Source organism: Abramis brama (genome assembly GCF_963993115.1).
Source record: "Abramis brama genome assembly, chromosome: 7".
In the NCBI taxonomy this organism is placed as follows: domain Eukaryota; kingdom Metazoa; phylum Chordata; class Actinopteri; order Cypriniformes; family Leuciscidae; genus Abramis; species Abramis brama.
Window position 1 is genome coordinate 26,694,645 of NC_139969.1, and position 23,351 is coordinate 26,717,995.

The 23,351-nt window shown below is 38.0% G+C and overlaps 1 protein-coding gene across 9 annotated transcripts in view; it reads left to right on the forward strand.

Annotated features, from left to right (window-relative positions):
- The window catches only part of ptprfb (protein tyrosine phosphatase receptor type Fb), a 196,713-nt gene that overhangs the window by 158,182 nt on the left and 15,180 nt on the right, over positions 1-23,351 (forward strand). For all 9 annotated transcript variants that reach the window (XM_084121072.1, XM_084121077.1, XM_084121073.1 and 6 more), the window contains 5 exons: positions 1,110-1,191; positions 3,641-3,868; positions 9,624-9,784; positions 15,814-15,926; positions 19,866-19,963. In XM_084121072.1, coding sequence (XP_083977198.1) covers positions 1,110-1,191; positions 3,641-3,868; positions 9,624-9,784; positions 15,814-15,926; positions 19,866-19,963 — 682 coding nt within the window. The remainder of the gene's footprint in view (positions 1-1,109; positions 1,192-3,640; positions 3,869-9,623; positions 9,785-15,813; positions 15,927-19,865; positions 19,964-23,351) is intronic.

Here is a 23,351-nt window from a genome sequence, read left to right on the forward strand (position 1 = left end):
CAATAGCGGAGAATGTGCCGACAGATAGGCTGTTTTCTCTCTTAGCTGAGAGGAAGATACATCTGAAAGCCTTGGTTTGAGATCACTTAAGAGTGCAGCCTGTCACGATGGAGGATATGAGCACATCCTGCTCGTAGAAAGCAGACACGCTGCACTGTTTCTGATGTTCTTGCCACAGAGAGCCCATCATTACGGCTGAGTGCTGGGTGGAGGCCCTTAAATGTGTCATCATAATTTATGCATGAGAAAGGCCTCTAATGTTTATACGTCATTTTCAACACTTAATTTTTCATGAATGAGGAGGTAATGGAAGAAAAGTGGATTGTTTTTGTCCTCTGAGAGGAACATGTTGTTTCGGAGTCAAGCTTTTCCACAGCCAATTATGTTCCCTGAAAAGAAATTAAACTAAATTGCTACTGAACCCCAAAACCGGGAGTTTTTTTTTTTTTTTTTTGGCTTCTTTGGCCATTGACAAAGTCAGAGCTGGTGCAGTGTGGTCAAAAAAAAAAAAAAAAAACTCTGAGTCTGTACCTTGTTGCCAATCCCTGGAGGAGAACAGGCCTGTGCTCCGGAGTGCCTTTTTTGATTGGTAAAAAGATTACCAGAGTGTTGAGGATGAGAAAGTCTTGGAGAAGATTGGCATTTGGAGTAGAGCTGATTGATGTGGGATTTCGTGTCAGACACAGCTCTTCGTTTTCCGGGAAATCCCGGAGCTCTGAAGCACAGAGAGAGTTTTTCTTGGAGCTGATTTTGCCTCTCGTATCAGAGACCGGCCAAATTAAAGCCTCGGCTCCAGTCTTATTATGAGCAGCCGTGTGCCACTCTCCCAAAATTATGCTCGTTCGTGAGCGCTACATTCCCTCACACTCTAAAAGACGGAGCTGATGATTAAAAACCAGTAGTGTTGAGATGATTAACTGAAGTTATTACTCAGAAAGCAAGTCATCAGTTTTTCTACGCATTCACACACCTGGATTGGGTCGCTTCTAATTCCCACCAGCTCAAATCTAAGAGCTTTTTTGGTATAAATGGTGAGGCTTGTTCAAGCTGCTGTAGTGCAGTTGAGAGTAGTAAAGGTGTACATGCTAACAGTGTTGTTTTCTGCATAGGTGTTACTACATTGTGGTCGTGCCCGGGTCTCTTACATCATCTCGTAAGTGGATTAATCCTGATGAGATGGAGCTGGATGAGGTGAGTTATTACTGTTTTGTTGTTTTTAACTGTATTCATGAGTCATGAGAAACCTGGACATATCAGGGAATTTTAAAAATGTGCTTTTTTGAAATCAACATCATGTGTTTCGAAAATTAATACAATATTTTACAACATTTTAAAATATATTTTTTATACACTACTATTTAAGTTTTTTAATGTTTTTGAAAGTCTCTTATGCTCACGAAGGCTGCATTTTTTAATCAAATAATTTTATTAATTTTATTTGCATTTTATTGACAGCAGCAAACTTTAGTTTCTCTTCAGGTTTGTATGTCTTAATGTAGTCTAATAAAAATTAATCAAATAAATAAGTACGTACTTTTCCAGATATTCTTTATACACATTTATGATATTTTTCATTGTATAAATGGGATTGTATTCAGTGTACAGTCAGCATATGCGTAATTTGCGGGTTGGATGGGTGGGACATGTCTCCACCACTTTTTGATATTGGTCGATATTGCCCCCACCACTTTTTGAAACATCTCGCGGCACGGATGTACCTAATACAAAAGAAACATCTCTATTTCATTAGCAATTCAGTTGTTTGTGTTAAATAAGAGGTGATATGGTGCTGGATATACATATGTGTTTATTTACTAATGTTTAATTTACATTAAACATGAGTTCTATGTCAATAAATTAAAATCAGTGTACTACTGAAATTGATTTCTAGACTTTGTCATGTTATTTTTTGTGCATTTATTTTTGTACATTTCTGATATAACCAGCAATCTCCTTCATGAATCTACTTCAAATTCACAAATACCAAAACCCTAGAACCCATTATAATCAGTGATTCTGTCTATCACTCCTGTTCTATTTCTAAAATACTCCAGCGCTCTGACACAAAGGACAAATGGATTTGCAACATTGGCTTTGTCACTTCCGGTAGACAGCAGTACAATGCAGTGAAAAGACAAGAAAATATGACGAGGCATATCTCGCCCTCGGATTCACCAGTACAGCTGTGGGTAATGAAGAGAGACCAGTTTGTTGTGTGGCCCAAAGATTTTGCCTTTGACAATATGAAGCCAAACAAGTTAAGTAGCACTTAGTAGCCCCTTTCACACATACAGTCTTTACTGGTAAACTAAATTAACTAAATACTGGTAAATTACCGGTAATCATAGAGTTATTATGGAGATGACGTGATTACTCAGCGCTGTTTACAGTAAGCTTTTTCTATTTTTCTAGTTTTTCTATTTAAATATGCACAGGATGATCATCTTTTACTACTTCTCGCAGCTTTTTCAACGTGTCGTGCTCGAGACCCAGCCTTCTTTTCCATTCATCCAATCCATGAAACCAACTCGGAAGTGACTTAAACTGCAAATTCATCAACTGACTGCTAGAGACAGGCTGCAAAAGAGAGTCAATACCATATACCCCCCATGTTAATATGCCCAACTTTACAGCAGAACATTTTTTTTATAGCCTGGTGCAAAAAGTGGTTTTGGTCTATATAGCTAATTTTGCCCTTCATGACAACTGGAAGGGGGGTGTATTTTTTTTTATAACTGTTCATCTGTTTAAATTATATTAAGCCTTAAAGTTCTGCATAATTAAGGGCATGGCCACTTGAATGACAGGTGGATTGCCGCTGCTGTCACTACAAGCCGTTTGTCTGGTGTCTGTTAGCCGTCACGTCACCTCAACTAATCCCTTTTTTTTTGCCCATTTTCGTTTATCCGGGAGTGACGCGTGGTGACACGCTACTAAGATGGCGATGGCAGATCCGTCCACTTTGGGCTTCAAAAGTGCTCTTCAGAAACCTACTGGTGACATCACGGACACCACATCCATATTTTTTTACAGTCTATGACTATTATGCGCGTCTTGTTTTTTAAAAAGCAAAAATGCGTTCTGTTTGATCATCCGCTTATCCCTTTCACTCAGACGTCAACATTTTTTTGTCAAATTGAACAGATAGCGAAACCAAAGCTCTCCTCCTCATGCGGGGGTTGTGAAGACAACGGCGCAGCGTTTAAGATACAACTGTTTTCAACATTGAGAATAATTAGAAATGTTTCTTGAGCAGCAAATCAGCATATTAGAATAATTTCTGAAGGATCATGTGACACTGAAGACTGGAGTAATAATGCTGAAAATTCAGCTTTGCCATCACAGGAATACATTTTTAAAACATTCAAATTGAAAAAAAGTGTTCTAAATATTATTGCTTACTGTGTTTTTAATCAATGAATGCAGCCTTGGTGACCTTAAGAGACTTTCAAAAACATTAAAAAACAATCTTACATCACAAACACAAAGAGAAGCCCATTGAAGTTGACAAGTTGAATGCTTTTACATTCACAGGCAATTCAAATAAAAGCCTTGACCAACTTAGCATTAGTTTCCCACACAACACTGAGGGCCCGTGGCTTTTATGTACTAATTCATCTGTCTCTGATCTCATCCTCAGCTCCTGGAGTCTACTGAGGGAGCTCTGCTCAGGAGACGACGTCACTCGGACACCGCAAGGCCATACATCGCCGCAAAGCTGCTCTCCCTACCAGACAGCTTCACCTTGGGCGACGAGAAGACGTACTCCGGCTTCTACAACCGGCCCCTTTCCAACAGCCAAAACTACCAGTGCTTTGTCATGGCTGAACTCAAGGACCAATACCCTGTTGCTGCAAATGAGAAGCAGGTATTACAGTTTGTAATAATGTTTTTTGAACTACATGGGGGACCCCACATGTACGTTTGTATGTTTGCCGTGTCTTGCCAAAGCTTTGTCCTAATAAGCAGCAAAGCTCAATAAGCTTTGTTTGTCGAACAAGCATTAGCTTAAACGCCTCACCGGTTCCCTTCAGCCCCTCTCACATTTTTGCATCTGCTTCTCAAACAAATCAAAGAATCGAAAGTAATCATCGCTGAAACTTATAGCCCAGACCACCAGAGGACCAGTTGGATAAATATTCATAATTTCCTCACATGATAGCGTCAGCAGTGTTTGGCACTTTGAGCTCCTCCATCTCGGCTCTGTGGAAAGAGCAGCGGAATGGATTTGCGTGGCAGGGCTTTGGGAGCACGGAGGCTTGTCCTGATTCCCTTGAAGCTGACTCTTAAGTATTCCTAAAGCTTAGGCATTAATCTGTCCGCCATGCTTTATGAGAAGAGGGGGACAACTTCCTCACTCAGCACTTCAAAGGCCCTGCTGCCCCTCCTTTTCTTAAACGTCAACCTTTTCGTCCTGACTCGTTCACTCGGACTTCCACGTTCACTTCGGAGACGTCCCTGTAAAGACACCTCTTTAATAAAGATTAAACAAGCCCACGGATGGTTTGAGAATGTTTAGATTGGTGTGTGTAAGGTTCAAAAGAACAAGACTAACCATTTGTCAGTGGCTAGAGAATGGTATCTCAGAGAATGCTCAACATTTAACGCTGCTGCGCCCTTCGGATCCGGCGCTCCAGTAGCCCTCCTGCTGCGGAGCTGTCATAGGAAATGAATGAACAGCTCTGAAATGAGCTGAGCTCCAGCAAAGGGGCCTTTAGAACACATGAAGCCTAGTGCTCAGCACAGAAACACAATCCCATTGAAAAGCTGCAAAGAAACAGTGTGGGACTGGGATTGAAACTATAGACTAGGACTGGGTAAAAATAAAGATTTTCCAGTAAATCGTGAAATTCACTAAATGAAATGCTTCCAAATGCAATTCAATAATAATAATATTTTTTTAATATAACTTTAATGTTAAATGAATAAATCAACAAAATTAAATGCATTAAATAATTATATTAAAAAAATTAAAAAGAACTATAGGACTGGGCTTGAAAATACAGACTAGGATAGGGGTAAAATCATTTTTCAATTAATCACGAAATTTAAAAAATAAAATGTGACCAGGTGCTATATAATAATTATAGTAATAATAATTTAACAATATCAAATAAATGTTAAATTAGTAAATACATTATATTTCAAAAAATAAATATTGACATTAGAAATTATATACTATATATTAAAAAGAAATATATATTTTAAAAATGAATACTTATATTACTTATTTAATACTTTTGTAAATACAGTACTATTTCAACAACCCCTCAACCTTTAGCATTTGAAACTAAACACTAAACTAACTTTGTAATGTCTTGATTTTTACTTTTTATTAATTCATTGAGCATGATAGTCGAAAACAGTTTTCAATATGCTCTAAATTTAGTGAAATGTTTGTCATCTCCTCTTCTTCAGCATTGAATATTAACTTTATATGTTAACCTGTGATGGATAAAAAAAATATGCTGAATCATCAAACAGATTATGTAATACTTGAAACGGGCCTGTTGACTTTGTGACCAAATGAATCAACAATTCCCATTCCCAAAAGAATCAATTTATGAATCAGAACGAATTAAATCAGTACCTTTTTAATCAAATTTACTTTTAATTCACTTCAGTTTCATCAATGGATTTATTTCATTATATTACTACATTAGCATTTTTTGTTAGTAATTATAAGTAGAGACACAGCCGTGCTAAAGACATCCATGAGCATCTCAGTTCATCTTGAGGACCAGTAAACCACGATGTCTCCATGTCCATGGAGAAAACAGAATGTCTTTGTTCACTAAAGCGTCACTTAAGGCACATAAACAAGCCCAGAGAAGTGTGAAATCGGATGATAGATGAAGTGTGTAAACAGAATCTGGTTAAGCAAGTGCGGAGAAGCAAGCTTAAGATGTTATGTTAAACGAGAGCAAGAGACAGCGCTTCTTCCAGCGGTCCAGAAGAAAAAGAGCGCTAGAGAGCAGTGAGCTTTTAAAGAAAGAAGCGCAAGAAAAAAGCAAAACGGAGAGAGAAAGAGCGTCAGCTGGCTGGTAAAGTTAGGAAGGAGGGCCTGTGGCGGCCGAGCTGTTTCAGCCAGATAAAGTGTTTACATTAGCAGAATGCCCGCACTGAGACCCCAGCGCTGAGATGATGTCGTTAACCGCTCCTCTTCTGCCTGAGGACGCGAGCACATCCTTATCCGCTCAATGGATTTTGCGTTAGTTAGTATTCAGCTTTCTTGTGTGTGTGTTTTTTTTTGTTTTGTTTTTCTCCTTGGGAAATGCGAAACACATTAGTGACGTTAACTGCTTTTAACACATTGTACTCAAATTGTGTTGAAGTGCCGGAGGAAGCAGTGCGCTGTCATTTCATTCACCTCCACAGCGTCAGAAAACGCATTGCTCGATGGGTGATTCTCACAAAGAAATGTCTGGCTCATATTTTATTATACGAAAAAGAGGCCTATTTTTAGGACTATTAAGATTGGCATTTATGTTCAAATTCTCATTACTGTAATGTGAAAAGTGTCATTCTCATTAATATAGTCCAGTAATGTGGCTAATTGTACATTTAACATTTATATTTCATCATTCTGCAGAAGCTTTTATCCAAAGGGACTTGCAAATGAGGAAAATCACAAGCAATTGATCATTATGGAACCAACAATATTCACAGTCCTGCAATGCAGAGCTTTGAGATAAAACCAGAATACAGAAGCTGGAGCAAAAGTTTATATCACAGAATACTTGTTTCTAGTTTATATACAAAGTGCCTTTGCTTTCTGTGATTTTATTTTATTTATTTTTATTTAGATTTATTTATTTATTTAAATTATTATTTTTTTTTTTTGGGGGGGGGGACTAAATATGACCTAGACATTTATGAAGCATTTTAGTGAGATTTGCCCTGATAGGGTGAAAGTGATCATTTTTACCATGGTAAAGCTTTACACAGTGTCCTAACCGGCTGAGGTGTTATAACAAGCAATGATATGTCTTCCATATTAATTTAAATTTCTGTCCTAACTGACCATGACAGTCAGTGTGTAATTGGCGTTTTTTTGGTCTCTGTATTTGCATTGTTTCTCTGTGTAGCCCCGCCCACAGAGAACTCTCATTGGTCCAAAATCCTGCGCCACATGACTGTATACAATAGGTGGTATTTTGATATGGTTTCCAGCTGGTCTGAGTTTGTGTAGATGGGTTGATCAGCTAGATTACCAGTGGACAAACATGTTAACCTGGTAGATCAAATCGGTTAAAGCAACTTTTAAACTGAAAGAAACTGGTTCCAACAACTAGCTTGAGCTTAAAGGCCCTGATATACTCACGGCAAAGTTTTTTTTTGCTCTTCACTTTGGGGTAAAAAGAAGTTTGAAATAAGTGAGCAGCGGTTTACTGTTAGCGAACATACTGACGCCATCCACTCTGCTGAGAGTGCTGTTTAGATGAATATGTTAATATGTGCTGCGCACTTTCCTAAGAAAAATGACAGCGGTGAGAAAACGGTAGTTAAGAAAGCATCTGATCCTAGCGATGTGGATGTTTGCATGAGCTCTGCAATTCAGCACTCCAGTAAAGTCATGTCACTTCATACACTAGATTGTTTCAAAGCAAGCAGCTTTACAGTATTAAACATTAAAAAAAAAAAAGATTTACAACTTCAATTAGACATCACGCCAGTTCATTGCTTGAAGCATATCGGGGCCTTAATCCAATAAGCCAATGTTTTTTCCAGGTCTTTGCTAAAGAAACGTTACAATTATGCAGTGAAATGTGTATTTCTAGTACATTGCACTCACATAACCGTCTGCGCTCACATAAAGCATCACGTTAACAGTGAGATTGTCATATGAGCAGTGCGATAACACAACGACTTCATGACTCTCCTCCAGCTAATATCCCGCTTATCTCTTCAATTAATATCTGTGCACTCTTAAATGAGTCAAGCTGAGCTGAGGAAGTGATCCGGATTATGGTGCCCCGCTCTGTGTGATAGGATGAAGCGGAAGGAAGAGAGATAGAGAAAGAGAGGAAGGCGACGGGGGTTTTGGCCTTTAGGGAAATGGTGTCCATGTGGATGGCCTCTCCCAACACAGAATAAGAGAGTTAAAGTGGCAGGCCCATCTTTCCTCACCTTCATTTCTTTCGTTCATTGTCTTCATGTTTTTTCCCCCAGTTGTTTCTTGGTGGTTTGTGAGGCAAAATCCGAGCCTGTCCCATGGCGCGTGCATGGAAGAGGGCACAGCAGGGAGATGTCTCATTTATGTCCCCTCACACTGGCTCTTTTTTCTTCCTGTCACTCCCTCCCTCCCTCCAGCAAGCTCACTATCACCATGGTTTGAGCACTAATGAAGAGGATATGATTCCTCTCCTCAGCTTCCATTTATCAAAGCCACAGTGAGAGAGAGAGGAGGGAGGGGGAAGGAGAGGGAGGGGGAAGGAGGGGGAAGGGGGCGGGGGGTGTTTGCACATGTCCTCTCTCCATGTTCTTCTCACACAAATTCCTCTTGTGCGTATCTTCCTCTACATGTTCACATATACTCAGAGGTGTGACTTATGCTAATCAAAGGTGAATGTGTGTATGGCAGGGGTTAAGAGGAGTCTTGTTAAGGGAACCTGGTCTGACATGGAGACAGATGTGAAGATGTGCTATATGCATGTGCAGGGCCTGTTGTAGGTTATTTTAGTTTCCCTTTTTTTATTTTAATTAGTGCTGTCAACACGTTAACACGTGCGATTAATTTTCTCAGTTTAACAAGTTAAAAATATTTAACGCAATTAACGCTGCATCCGCTTTTTTCCCGTCATCCTTTGGCTAGCGTTACAATATATGATCACGCTCTTATTCATGCAAATGCTTTTAAACCATTCAAGTGCGATAAGACACGAAAGAGAAATCTGTGATTAGGTGCGAATTATCACGATTAGTTACAGAAAAATGTGTGATTTACATTTTTTTTTTAATCGATTGACAGTAATTATTTTAATGCTACTTTACTGTTTTAAATTTGCTTTTCCCATTTTAGTAATTCAAGTTAAAGAATGTGTCAAACAGTCAACATACATTCCTAGAAAATAGGAGGGAAATTCAAAATTGTGATTTCCAGAAATGAAAAGTAATTATAATATACGCTATCGTTCAACAGTGTTTTGAGGAAATGAATACTTTAATTCAGCAAGGATGCATTGAATTGGTCAAAAGTGACAGTAAAGACATTTTATAATGTTACAAAATATTTCTAATTCAAATAAATGCTGTTCTTTTAAACTTTCTATTCATCAAAGAATCCTGAAAAAATGTATTACAGTTTACACAAAATTAAGCAGCATAACCGCTTTCAACATTGATTATTATAATAAGAAATGTTTCTTGAGCAGCATGGTAGATATTAGAATGATTTCTGAAGGATCATGTGCCACTGAAGACTGGAGTATTGAGCTGAAGACATCTTCAAAATGTCATGACAAAGACAGATACTTTAGCTTAAAGTACTTAAATGCATCAAATGAAGCATCACATCCAAACAAGTTCTCATTTGCTCCAGGTCAGCCATAACTCTTGTGTATCTTGTTGCTGTGGACTCACACACACTTTCTCTCTCTCTCTCTCTCTCTCTCTCTCTGTAGCGGACCTTCTCAGCCAGCCCATACTCGGACCTCATCATGGTGACAGATGAAAACCATATGCAGCGCAGTATGGAGCCGCCTGAGATGCTTTGGGTCATGGGCCCCGTGCTCGCCGTGGTGCTCATCATCATCATAGTTATCGCTATCCTGCTCTTCAAGAGGTGAGGAAGAGGTTTCCCATCACTCCTTTCTGAGGTTCACTGTTCACTGGATTTGGCCTGTGAACATTCACTGAACGACGGTAAATGCGACCGCACCTTTATAATCGTTCCTCCTGATAAGATAGATCCCATATTTCTGTTTGAATGTAATGTGTTTGAATTATCTTCATTTGAAGTGTTTCTCAATTAGTTGTGATTAATTAGATTTAATATTCACCATTCCATATAATTATTTCTATATTTTATCAATTAACAGCCCTAGTTTTCACTGTTGTTGATGGGCCCACCCTTTTTTTTTTTTTCGGTATCTCTGAGAGCAACTCTCTGAAAGTATCAGCCTCTGAGAAAGTCTGATTTTAGATGAAATGCACCCCTGCACATCATCGTCGGCGTGACTCTGAATTCAGGGCTGCTTTGTACACGGAACAAGATGTGGCTAATTTTAGCTAGCTTTCCCACAGAGAGAACAAAAGGAGGACATTATTCATAATGACATCTTGACTCAGCCGAATAAGGCAGACATGTAGCTCGCGGCATGACCCGGTGGTCCCATTCATAACGCTTATTCAGTACCGACTTATACTCCCTCAAGCCCGTCTTAGTAAAATCCCTTACTTCAGAGCAGACCTTGCGTTTGTTTTGCTCTGATTTTCTCCACGTTTGACACAAATCCACCATTTCAGCCCCCTTGGTGGCACAGGACTCTTTTAGCTTTGCAGTGACTTAAATAGAGGCCGTTCACGAGCGAAGATGCAGCGGTGAAATGGCAGCGTCAGCTTTAAGTTTCAGCAGGTGAGCGGTTATGTGGCTGTTTCGCCACAACCTGCTGATGCTATTCTAAAAGCTGTCATCTTGCACTGCCACCGCTGTGAGCCAGATAGTCCAGCGAGTAGCTCTGCTATTCTTATTCTTCAGGAATGATAACTGGTCTATTTCACTGCTGGCCTTAACTTTCTCTCTCTTATGTTTGTTCACACTGACAGCGATTTTGTCAGTGGCTGTATTGTTTGTTGCTAACAGGCGGTCATACCGCCGGATGCCTTAATGCAAAATCTGATCACAAAAGAGATTAGCCTTTTTGATTCTTTGCTGAAAATGAACATTTAATGTAGGGATGCACTATATTGATATTTTGACTGATACCGATAAGCAGATCATTTCATGTTGTGGTCGATAACATATTAAAATTCTACAGTATTTTGTCTAAATAAATCAAAAATAAAACTAAAAACTAAAATCAATTGTTTTAAATGCTACAAGCATATTTAAACATCACAAAGCTATAAGGTACATTATTACAAATGGATATCTATTTTGAGATTTATGAAAGATCACATTTAATGGTGTTTTAAATGATTAGTTTGAGCTTTAGATGACAACAAAGGTCATCTAAATGTAAAAAAAAAAAATTCTATAATATCGTTCGATAACTGATATGGTACCGATATATTTTGCCTCCTTATGATTATGTGTTTGTTTATAAATTGAAGCAGTGGATAATATATGAACAAGATGGAAAAACACAAGGTTTTCAGCACAAGAAAAAATAATAAAGAAAAAAACTCTAATATCGGCTGATAACTTATATGGTATATTATTAATCCCCATGATTATGTGTTTGTATATAAACCGAAGCAGTGGATAATACTTGTGTTAGATAAACAAGATGAAAAAGACAAGGTTTTCAACACAATAATAAACCATTTAAAAAATATATATATTGGCCGATAACCGATATGGTACCGATATATGAATATGTGTTTGTAAATACATTGAAGCAGTCTATGTCATATAAACAAGATGAAAAATACCTTTTTTGCCATTGTCTTCTACACTTTTTTTGTATTATACCCCTGAATGGGGGCAGAAGAGATATTACCTAGTTACCTAAGCTGAAGCAAACGCTGAGGCTGTTCCAGTCAGTCATTCCATTAGAGTACTTATTCAAATAAAATTAAGAAAAATCTTTTTAAATCACCATCTTCAAACACAAAGTCTAATTTCTGAAAGACGCAAGGTTAGCCGCACAGCTCACTTGGGTCTCTAGGTGTCTGACAGCAACTAATCAAATGTCTCTTCCTTCCTCCACTCCATACAAACGCAGCAAACAGGAGAGGTAGGTACCTTCAGATTATGGCCAGGTGTCTTTCTGTCATGGTTTTCATTTCAGAAGTGTCATCTGTCTCACTCTTCACAGGCTGCAGGGTCTACAGGTGTGGCCGCACAGGTTACTGTTCATTGACTATCAGTTCAGTTCATCCAAAACAGGATGTTGGCTGTAATTGCCTTTTTGAATAAAGATTGACCGTAGTTCACCCTCACACCCTGCTGCCCTTGAAAAGTTCCAGTCCATTGGGTTTACGTCGTTTCAGTGGTGCATGTTTTGCTGTTGTGATCGTGATGTTTTATTTTTGGGGATGTTTTTTTTTTTTTTTTTTTTGCCGTGCTGTTCGTGTTGATCCTTCACCTCCTCCTGAAGGTCACACAGACTGAGCGTGTGCAGTCAGCCTTTCTGCTGTCTCACCTGAGCCCTGAATGGCCCATTGTTAAGGAAATGCCAGCCCGGCGGCTGCCGAAATAGAAATGTTCTCGTCTTCAAAGCTGACATTTCCCTCCACCGAACTGTTGTTTCTTTTCTTTTTTTCTTTCCCTCTTACCCGCTAATGTACAAAATATATCTCTAACGCATATATACGGTCTCTCCCAGAGCAAAATGGCCATTTTCTGTTATTTGTATCTTTGCGTTTCATGCTGAACCCAGTACAAATGGATCCTTTTAGCCTCTGGTGTACCGTATATGTAATAACGCCCAACTGAATAATTGAAGCGTGTTGAGACTTACTGTATGTACAATGAAGGTGAGGGGCTACTTGTCCAGTGCTCTAGTGATTAGCGATGCTATACGCCCGGCTCTGTTAAGTGGCATATGCTGAAGACCCTTCAGTGCAGCCCGCCTCTCTGGTGTCAGCCTCATTTGAGCTATTCAGGCTTATTAAAGCTAGAAAACTGTGCTCAGAACCTTACAAATTGAGTGCAGTGAGATGTGAAATTTCCCGTGCATACTTCCATTTTGGTTGGGGATTTGTGTCCATGTGTCTGAGGATGGGTTTCCACTGACATATGTTCTGCGTCTCCGTGTATGTGTGCGCGCGACAGCTTTACTTGCTGGAAGAGTGCGCTCAGGAGTGCAGGTGCTACAGTGGCGTAATTACCGGTGTTGTGCCATCCAGCTGATGTGCTAATTACCTAGTCGCCTTGTTTTCCCCACAAACAAAAGCATCGCACCCTGAATATTTAGTGAGCTTGCTAACAAAATCGAGCGAGGCGCTGAACAAACACGCTATTTGGCTTTTATTTCGGATCACCGTGACCCCTTCACATCCCTAAGGGAAATCCTAATGTGCTCTAAAAGCAACAAAGCTTTAACAGGAAATGAGGCTCGTGCTTTTTAGACTGATTAATATGTTGTCTTAAAAACCTTGTGAAAACAAATTTGGAGTTTTGCGACTTGTAATCGACCTCTATTAGCTTTGAGGTCATCTATATGCTAGTGTGCTCCTAAAACTCCTATAATTATATTATATTATAATTTAAGATAGTATACAAATTTAGTGTAATGTACAGTAACAGTATTGTTTAAAAAGTTGAGGGTTGGTAAGAGAAGTCTCTTATGCTCACCAGGGCATTTATTTGGTAAAATATACAGTAAAAATGTAATATAACATATTAAATATTATAATTATATTGATCCTTAAATATAAATATATTTAAATATATTGATCCTTCAGAAATCATTCAGATATTATCTGATTTGATACCTAAGAAAAATTTCTGATTATCATCAATGTTGAAAACAGCTAGTTAATTTTGTGGAAACCGTGATGTTGTTTTATATATTCTTTGATGAACAAAGTTCAAAAAGAAAGTTTGAAATAGAAATCTTTTGTAAAATTATATGATTTTTTTGCTGTCACTTTTGATCACTTTAAAGCATTCTTGCTGTATAAAAGTATTCTTTTTTTCTTTTCTTTTTTTATCATTCTGGCACCAAACCTTTTAACATTGTTGTATGATACAATTCTGCCCTACAAAGGCAAAAGACCTTAACTCACCAGAGTGTGAAACTGAGAAAAATGACTTTAAAGTTTTTTTGTTGTCCAGCCAATTGTATGATAGGTAGGACACTGAAAATTTGCCAAGTAGTTGTCATAATGAATATATTTATCTACATAAAAAAAAATTGAGCTCAAACTTGACCTTTGACCCTTATTCGGAAGTTACTGCATTCTGCCTTTGCATTATCTGCAAAACAATAATGGCTCATACAAAGGCAAAGTACCTTAACTTCTAATTTATTGACCATTTTGACTTTTATCACTCTATAAAAAACAATGACAATGATAAAAATAATGATAACAATGATAGTCTTAAAATAACATTTAGTGAGTTCTGTTTAGAAGGCTTAATATTACATCAATAGAATATTACAAAATAAAAAATGAGAAGGCTACTGTACTGGATCGTTTTAAAACTTTATCGGTGTTCTTAATTTAAGTAAAATAACACTTTAAGAAGTTAAAGTAACCTTTCACAAATATGTCTTACATTTGAAAGATTTGATTTGACACACACACACACACACACACACACACAGGCCTCTGTTTTCTGACGTGCTCTCTGCTTGCCGTTGCGGATTGAGGAACGCGCTGATTAGCCGGTTTCATATGTTGTGTGTGCAAAGATAAGCGCCAGTAAAAATAAAGTATATTTAAAGTTAGCCAGCCGGCACATGATGGATTTAAACAATGGATTGTCTTCTCAGTGGATGTCGTTTTCCATGGATTTTGAGTTTGACCATGTTAAAAAAAGGTAAGCTGCAATCTAAGTTATATCTGCTGGGTTTGTTTGTTTGCGTGGTAATGTTTTCTCCTCCCCTTACTTATCGTGAGGCATCCCCAACCCACTCGCGTTGTTTTCTGTCAGTGAATGCATGGACTGTCAGATTGGCTGGATAGTATCCAAGCTTTGATTTATGGTGTCTTACAGCTGACACACCATCTATTATGTAACATTAGGCTATTTCTTGATCAGGAATAGTTGTGTTTTGTGTGTCAAGTAGCCTATCTTAGCCCAAGTTTGCATCGCTAGCTAGCTAACTAGGCTACCAGTATCCTAGCTGAATTTCACAAAATCTGAAGTAAATTGCATATCTAAAAAAAAAAAATTCTTCATGTATCCATATCATCCTTACCTTGATCATGGTATTTGCGTTTCAAAGCCATCTCCACCATCATTTTCCTGCGAGGATAGGCCATTAATAATGTTAGATACATTTAAAAACAACCACTGCAACAATTTTATTTTCACTTTATTTATTTAATGGTTGTGGCAAAAGTGCTTCAATTACATATAGGCATTAACGTTACACCGTAACTTCAGCGCAAAAATTTAACGTTGGTAAAACAAAGGCAGAGTGCCTTAACTCCAACTGTAACTTGATTCCAGCATTCTAGAGTGCAGCGGAACAACGCTAAAAGACCGTAACTGATGTTAAGGGCTTCTGCCTTTGCTTTCCCTCTGCTTTTGGAAGTTATGACAAAAACAACATCTTATTTTTAGCAGAAAAGAACAAAATTGACTCAAGATATTTTTCCACATGATAAAACTGATGTCCATTGTTCCAAAAATGGCAATAACTAATTTTGACCAAAATTGAAGTTAAGGTCTTTTGCCTTTGCACGGCAGAATTGACTAAATGTTTTGTCCAATTTCTAGACTAGCAAATTGCAAATCATGTGTTGAGTTGTCAGCACAGGGCACAAAATGTTACTCTACAAGTGTGTTTAATTGATGTTCTTTTATTGTGGAGATGCTAATGTCCACATTTCACTGTCCCATCCCTCAAAACTATTTATTTTATCTTGTTTTCGGAATCTTTTGAATCTGCAGGCCATCCTCTGTTGGTGAGGGTGTCATGGCCTGAATGAGTCAATAGCCATACTCATGCTGACTCCATTTTGTTCTTACAGGAAGAGGGCATCCCCCCTACCTAAAGATGATCACTCTAGTGGTGTGAAGGATTGTCTTCTGGCCAACTCGTCTGATCCTGTAGAAATGAGGAGACTCAATTACCAGACACCAGGTAACACATCGTACACCATATGTACTGTAGACACACACTACCAGTCTGCCAGAGCCCCATGTGTTCTCCTCCATATGCACGTGTACACTTTTCCTATGACTCAGTGTGTGTGATATTTAAGCCTATCACCATATGCACAATGCACAAATTCAATCTTTCTTTTCTTCACATACACAATACATCCACATCATCCATTGCACTATATCATCTGTATCTTGTTCAGTAATCCTGATATTATTTTCTCGGTGCACGCGTCACCATATGCCACCGAATGTGTAATTTAGCATAAACAGGATTTGTAAGCGCATGCAGACTGAACTGACAGTGTGTCTTTGTAATCAGAATGATCTGTCACTGCTGTGCATATCTTCAAATCTTCACGGCCCGCCCACCACACCTATAAAGACAGCACATGAGAGAGGAGGCGCTTTCAGTCATAACACTGCAACTGAAAGACAGATAAAAGCTTTTTTATAAGCTATTTTATATTATAAATTAGGGCTGCACGATTAATTGCTAAAAGATCGCAACCTCGATTCAAATCCCCTCGCGGTCTTATTCCTAAATGACAGCGATTCTGCTATGTCTATTAAACCTTTGACAAATACAGCTAACATACAGGTCTGTGTTGACGCTGCCGCTGACCCAGAGAGAGCAGTTGTTATATATGGGTATGAAACAGCTTTACAAGCACACGGTAAACATTTTTTTCTGTTACAAGAATTATAAAGATTGATGTCTAAGGTATCAAAATAGAGTAAATCATCTTTTGAAAGTAACTTGATGCTTCAAATAAATATTGTATTAATTACATTGTTACACCAGTTGGTGGCGACAAGTGACTGTTATTTTTTTTTTGTCATTGAATCATTAACTCAAGAGATTCGTTTAAAAACGCTGAGTCATCCAGTAAGGAAACAAGTGAGCCACTGAATCATTTATTCAAAGCGATTTAAAAAAATAATATTAATAATTCAAATTAATTAAATATATATTTTTAAATAGACTGCAGGAATTAACATTTTGTCAGAACCTTTAGTAAATTACATGTAATTTTGTTTAGTTGTCTGTTCAGAATCGATGTTTCTTGAACAAAAATAATAATAATTATGCAGCTCTATATTATACAGTAGCTACTTCATTTTAAAATATTGTAAGGTTTTTTTTTGTGTTTAACATCTTTGTGTGAAAACAGATGTACTGTTTTATGACTTTGTTCAGCGTGAGTATACTGAATAAGCAGAAGCTATAGGAAAGCATAATGAAGCGCTCTGCTTCATATTGCATTTAAGGTACTATTTGTCTTTTGGTGGCTCTGAATTCAGCAGTTTATTGCCGTTTCTCCACTCACTGTCCCATCTCCTTGGAGTGTCTTATATGGACTCAATTCACCTGAAGGCCTCTTGCTCTCTTTCAACCCCTCTTTGTTAATTAGCCTTCCTGCTTCCATTCCCAAGGTGAATGAGAGGCAGATCTGTGACGCTAAGAGAAAATGTCAGGCCTGCCTCTCTCTCCTCTAATAGCTGAGTGGTGGCAGTCGAGCCAGGTTATTACAGACCCTTTCAGTCCTGAAGAGTGCATAATTACCGCAGGCAAAACAGCCATACAGCTCTCTTACCGTGAATCCCCACTGCCACAGCCAGCGGTTTTCATATGGCTGCAGAGTGGTGACAAGCACACTTCACATTTCAACGTTTGATTAAATTTTGAAACACAGGATTGACTTGTTTTTGTGTTGTTTATGAGTACAAATGTGTATGAGTACTTTGTCATCAGGGTATGTTGTTATTATAATTTTTTATATATATATATATATACAGTGTATATATATATATATATATATATATATATATATATATACAGTGTATATATATATATATATATATACAGTGTATATATATATATATATATGAAGATTACATTCTTTGAAACTTATTTATGCCTTCATTTATTTTGCCAACTTTTTTAATATGTCTTACATAAAGATACTATTGTTTTAACTCAGACTTCTTAAAATATGAAAATCCTTCATAAACAATATTAATCATGACACTTTTAAAACTAGTTTAAGTAAACAAACCATTTTAATATTTATTGACAAAGTAATTAATATAAATATTTACACATTTTACGTCTATCCCTCACTTATGGCGTCATTTTAATAAATGTATAAGGTAATAAATATTACTTAAGAATAGAATATTTCTGTGTGAAAACATGATTTAATTATGTGTATTTAGGATATATAGCATGCTAATTATAAAAATAGCCTAAGACAAAGGCTAGACAAAGGAGTTAGCCATTTGATTTCTAAAATGCTGTTTAAGCAGATAATAATTTACCTGAGATGTGATATAAATGATTCTGTGCTGGAAATGTTTATAATGTTTCAGAGAAGAAAAAAAAAAAAAACCTGTTGGACATTGTTAGTGGGCAAATGAATGATGTGGAAAAAGTGCCTTAGTTGAAGAAACCATATCTGAGGCATATCTGAGGCAGGAATTGCTTGTGTTGTACCTGCATTAAATCCAGGAGTTATTCACTTGTATGTTATGTACAGCACACACATACCCGTATTATCAAATTTAATTTCCTGTCGTTGTCTTATATGCAGCAGTAAGATGTCCAGCCTCCTATCCACAAGTTTCTAGTTACATTTTCACTTAAACGACCTTGGACATTCATTTCAATTCCAGACATCTTGTAATCGGCCTTTCCCTGCTTTGCATGCTGGGTTGTAGCTCTTCGCTGCCTAATTAACTTGCTGTTTAACAAGTGTTGAATTCACTTAATGTGCTCATGGTGCAGCTTATTGCAACATTAGCCTCTAAATATACAGAATACTTTGTGTCCCATTTGTGTGCTAGAAAACAGTTGAAATTATGTTTGTATGTAAATTGCAAACTCCATTTTTGTTATATGTATACATGTACTTTCCTGCTACAAAGTACACAAAAAAAAAACAATGTCAAATGAGTAGGGTATCTGAATACCGAATATTCAGGATACAGTATCCAGCAAAAATATGGTAGAGTTGTTGCTTATTTTCACTGTTTCAACATTACTTTTAACATTACTTTGTCACATGTATATAGTGATCCCTCAAGGTATTTGGACATCTTCCTTTATCTACTACTAAGCAGTTCCCAGCTTACACCACTGACACTCTAAATTAGCATGTACTCCTGCTGAGGATTTACCTAATTATTCATTCATTTTCATTCATTCATTCATACACAGTATGTTGCAACACATGACTGACATATTCTAGCAAAGAAATGCAAAATGTGTCTGCATTCTGCCAGATCAGAGGATACTGCAAATCAGGGTTTTTTCTGGCATCGTATCAGTGCGGTTGATTAAGAGAGTGGCCCTTGATCCTGCCGCCCACTGTCTCGCAGTAACAGTTGCATGAAGTAGCTGACAGGGGGCTCTTCCAGACATTACTGTGCTCACTGTGGGCATAATGAACTCATAATGGGGAATCATACCCAACCATGTCCCATTAAGCATCCCTGTCTTGCTCATTCATCCTCAACCATTGGAATCCCAATGATAGATCCTCTCTATTACAAGCCTCCTTCCTTTCCTTATCGAACATCACGCAGGCTGAGCATTTCCTCAGATCCAGCTGAGCATGTAGCCTTGATACGTTCACAAGCACTGGCAGTGGCAGGGAAATGTTTTTTGGCAGCAAGCTGACCCCCCAGATAACAAATCCAAAGTGTGTTTGGGGTATAGACATAAGAGGACACAACATATGTCACCACAAATCTCGCAGAGGGATTGTCACATCAAGGTGCAAGAAGAATCTCTTTATATTGTGCCCTCCTCAACTCAAAACTGACAGACCCGCTCCCTGCCGTAACGGTACGATGCATCAGGTGTGATACTCTGAGATGTGCTCATCACTTCTTGTTGTCTTACTTTCTATTTTAGGAATGAGAGAACATCCTCCCATATCTGTCTGCGAGTTGGCGGACCACATCGAGCGACTCAAGGCCAATGATGCCCTCCGCTTTTCCCAGGAGTATGAGGTAGGACAGTAGCTTAAACCCATTCGACTGGTACCGCTTGAAAGTTTAGCGTCAAAAATATTAATTACAGGTGCAGATTCTCTAGAAAATTGGGCTGCAAAACCTGCTCCTGGAGGAGTTCAGTTCACTTTCCTGCAGAGTTCAGCTCCAACGCTGTTAGAACAGTTGTTTGAACTTAAGTCTACTTGAAAGTGGCCCTCCAGGAGCAGGGTTGCTACCCTTGCTCTGTTGTGGTATTGTTGTAGTTTTACTAGAGCAGAGGTGCCCAATCCTGTTCCTGGAGATCTGCCTTCCTTCACTGTTCAACCCAAATCAAACACACCTGAACCAGCTAATTAAGAAACACTTGAAAGTTATAGACAAGAACTCCTGGAACTTGGCACTTCTGATTTTGAGCTATTTTATTGCCTTTGTGTCCCCCGGGAAGGCTACGTTCACACTGACATCGATTAATTAGATGAAGATCTCTAATTCTAAAGAGTCTATGAGCTACAGAGTCACCATAACTGTTCATTTGCATAAAGTTGAGCTCTTCTTTTGCTTCGCCAATGAAAATGAAAATGAAAATTAACGGTATCTGGTTGCTTCATTGAGAGGAAATATCGTGCAAAAATTGAGCTATTGTAACCATGAAGGTCACTGGGGCAGTGGGATTCTGCCATTCTTTGCTGGATCGGGTATCGGTCAGACGAGGCCGATCCAAATCCGATATTGTTAAGCTTCACAAAAGGCACAAAAACATTATAAAGCACCATAAAGTTTTCGTGCACTATATTAAGTGTTAAGTATAAGTGTTCTGAAGCCATTCTATATTATAATGTGAGATAGAAATGAATATTTAAGTCATTGAATTCAAGTTCACGTTAACTCCTCCCTCAGCTGCGCTGTCAGTCATTCTCCATTCAGCACTCAAACAGCGCGTCGCGTTCGGTTACGACAGTCAACACGATGAAACTCTCTCCAAGATGATTCAATGTTACTATTATTATACTTGATCTGTAGATAGAGGTCTATGGTTTCAAGAAAATGACTTTATCTTGCTGGACTGTATTGCTGTAACTTAATCATGTTACTTTCTACCGGGTGTCTGTTAGAGAGCACTATAATTGTTCTTCACGTGCACAGTAACTGAAAACTGTTTAAAGAAAAGGCTCAATAAACTATTGCATAGATAGATACTGTATAATACACTACGCATCAATATGTCTCCTTTGTGCTTTGAACTTTTCAATGCGGACTCGAATCGCTGCGCTCTGTGACTCCATGTTGCTTCAAGAGCCTCATTCTGCTTTGTGCCGCACTGTATTGGAGGCTTTCATATCACAATACTTTTGCGCAATGCAAGATTATGAATAGCCTTTCTTGTTCTGTCCTATCTATCATATGTTGCTGCCTCATTAAACAGCTGCGCTATACATTTAAAAAATGTCTTAATTTTATAGTACATATATACTTGTTTTTCATGAATGTATTTTACAACAATACAAAGAGTAATGTTTAACGTTTTACCAGATTTAGTGCTACACTTATTGTCTCTTACTTGTTCCCCACTAAATAATGTTTTTTTCACTAAATGTTGATTTTGTACAATTATTGGGCACTCGTGATTTTTCTAGAGTAAAATTTACTGCTGAATTATCCACTAATCTAGTTTATAATAGCATTTTTGTCATAGATTATAATCTTTTTTTTATTTTTTATAATGAAGTTGTCTGTATTAAGTAGATTGTGTTTAACACAGAAAAGAGTGATTATCAGTTCAACACAGAGTTATAGAAATTCTACTTGATTAAAAAAAAACTGCGCTGGTATCAGATCGGTATCGGTCGATACTCAGAATTTTTGGTATCGGATCAGTTCTGAAAAAATGGTATTGGTGCATCCTTAGGCAGTACACTTTTGTACCTTACTTACTCCTAAAGCGTTCATAGTATTACCTTAAGTCTGCTACCTTAAGGGCACATATTACTAGTCTAAAGTACTAATATGCACCTTTTAGACCTAGAGAATGTACAAAGATGTACTTTTTAGAATACTGCCCCAGTGACAATGTGTTGTATGACAAAGGTACAATATTTGCACAAAAAAATTTCTAACAGTGTATATGGCGAAGCTTGTCACTGCCAGTTTAAATGTCCTTAAAGAAACTGCCGAAACTCAGCAAAACTTCAGCCTGTGGTTTTAGGAACTTTTTAAAATAGAGGATTTATTTTGTCTGGGTTTCCATTGTTTGATCTGATTTGGCATTTTTATTTTGTGTTTTTGTTACTTTTGTGAAGTTAGTTCTGTCTGTTTTTTTGTTTTTGTTTTTTATCATTTGCTCACTCGCTTTGCACACTTTGGTATTATCTAATAGTTTCTCCTGCCATCATCGGTTAGAGCGCCCACATCCAGTGTTATGACAGCTGCTAGCGCTTGCCTCTCTCAGATAGGCAGATGTTCATTTTCCCGTGATCTCTTTCTCTAGAAACCTGCAAGAAACACATAAGCACTGTCACATCTTATAAGCCTTTTAAACCTTGCTAAGAGCGATATTAACCATGCCAGCCGTCACCCTGAAGGTGTGGAGTTATTAAAAGATCAAACGGTGTTGGCCCAAAATGTGCATCCTTGAAGTAGAGGTTGAGCTTTTGACAAACATTTTGTGTGGATGTATTAGTAGATTAGTCTTAAACATTGCAAGATACCAGTTAGAGATGTTTTTACAAGTGAAGTAGTTGTCGATTTTGCCAGCATCACACACGTCTCTTTTTTCTTTCAATTGTTCTTTTGTTCTTCTCATCTCACTTTGGTCTCTTTTTTTTTTTATCAGTTGTATTTATAGCAAAACTGCAATTAAAACTTCACTCAAACCAACGAAACCCTCTTTTCTGTAATTACACGTGTCTGCGGAAAGTAAAATGCAAAGACGACAAGGATTTTGTCTTATTATAGACCTCCTTTTATTCATTGCTCTTTAAAGACGTTTAGTGAGGGATGGATCAAGCCGTTTCAACAGTCATATGTGACTAATCTCTCGGCGTTGTGGTTTTCACCACACAAGCCTTCTGTAGCCAAGCGGTGCTACAACCTGCTCTTGGCATGTCATGATGTCATGTCCTCCTGTCAAGGAAGGCCCCCTCTCAAGGGGACAGATGGTTCCGCTTGGGCCAATGGGAGTAGCCTAGTCCAGCCAGCATGAGCAAGACAGCGGGTCACCATCACGGTTATTGGCTCCATGTTCTACTCGATACATCCGTTGCTCTGTTTCATTGTCTCCATTTTTCACATACTTATATCTGCCAAATATATGTTTTCCAATGCCTTGTAATCAATTGCTACTTCCTCTTGGAAAATCTGAGACCACACCATACAGGTGATTTTTACATTAAACAAGCATGACACCCTT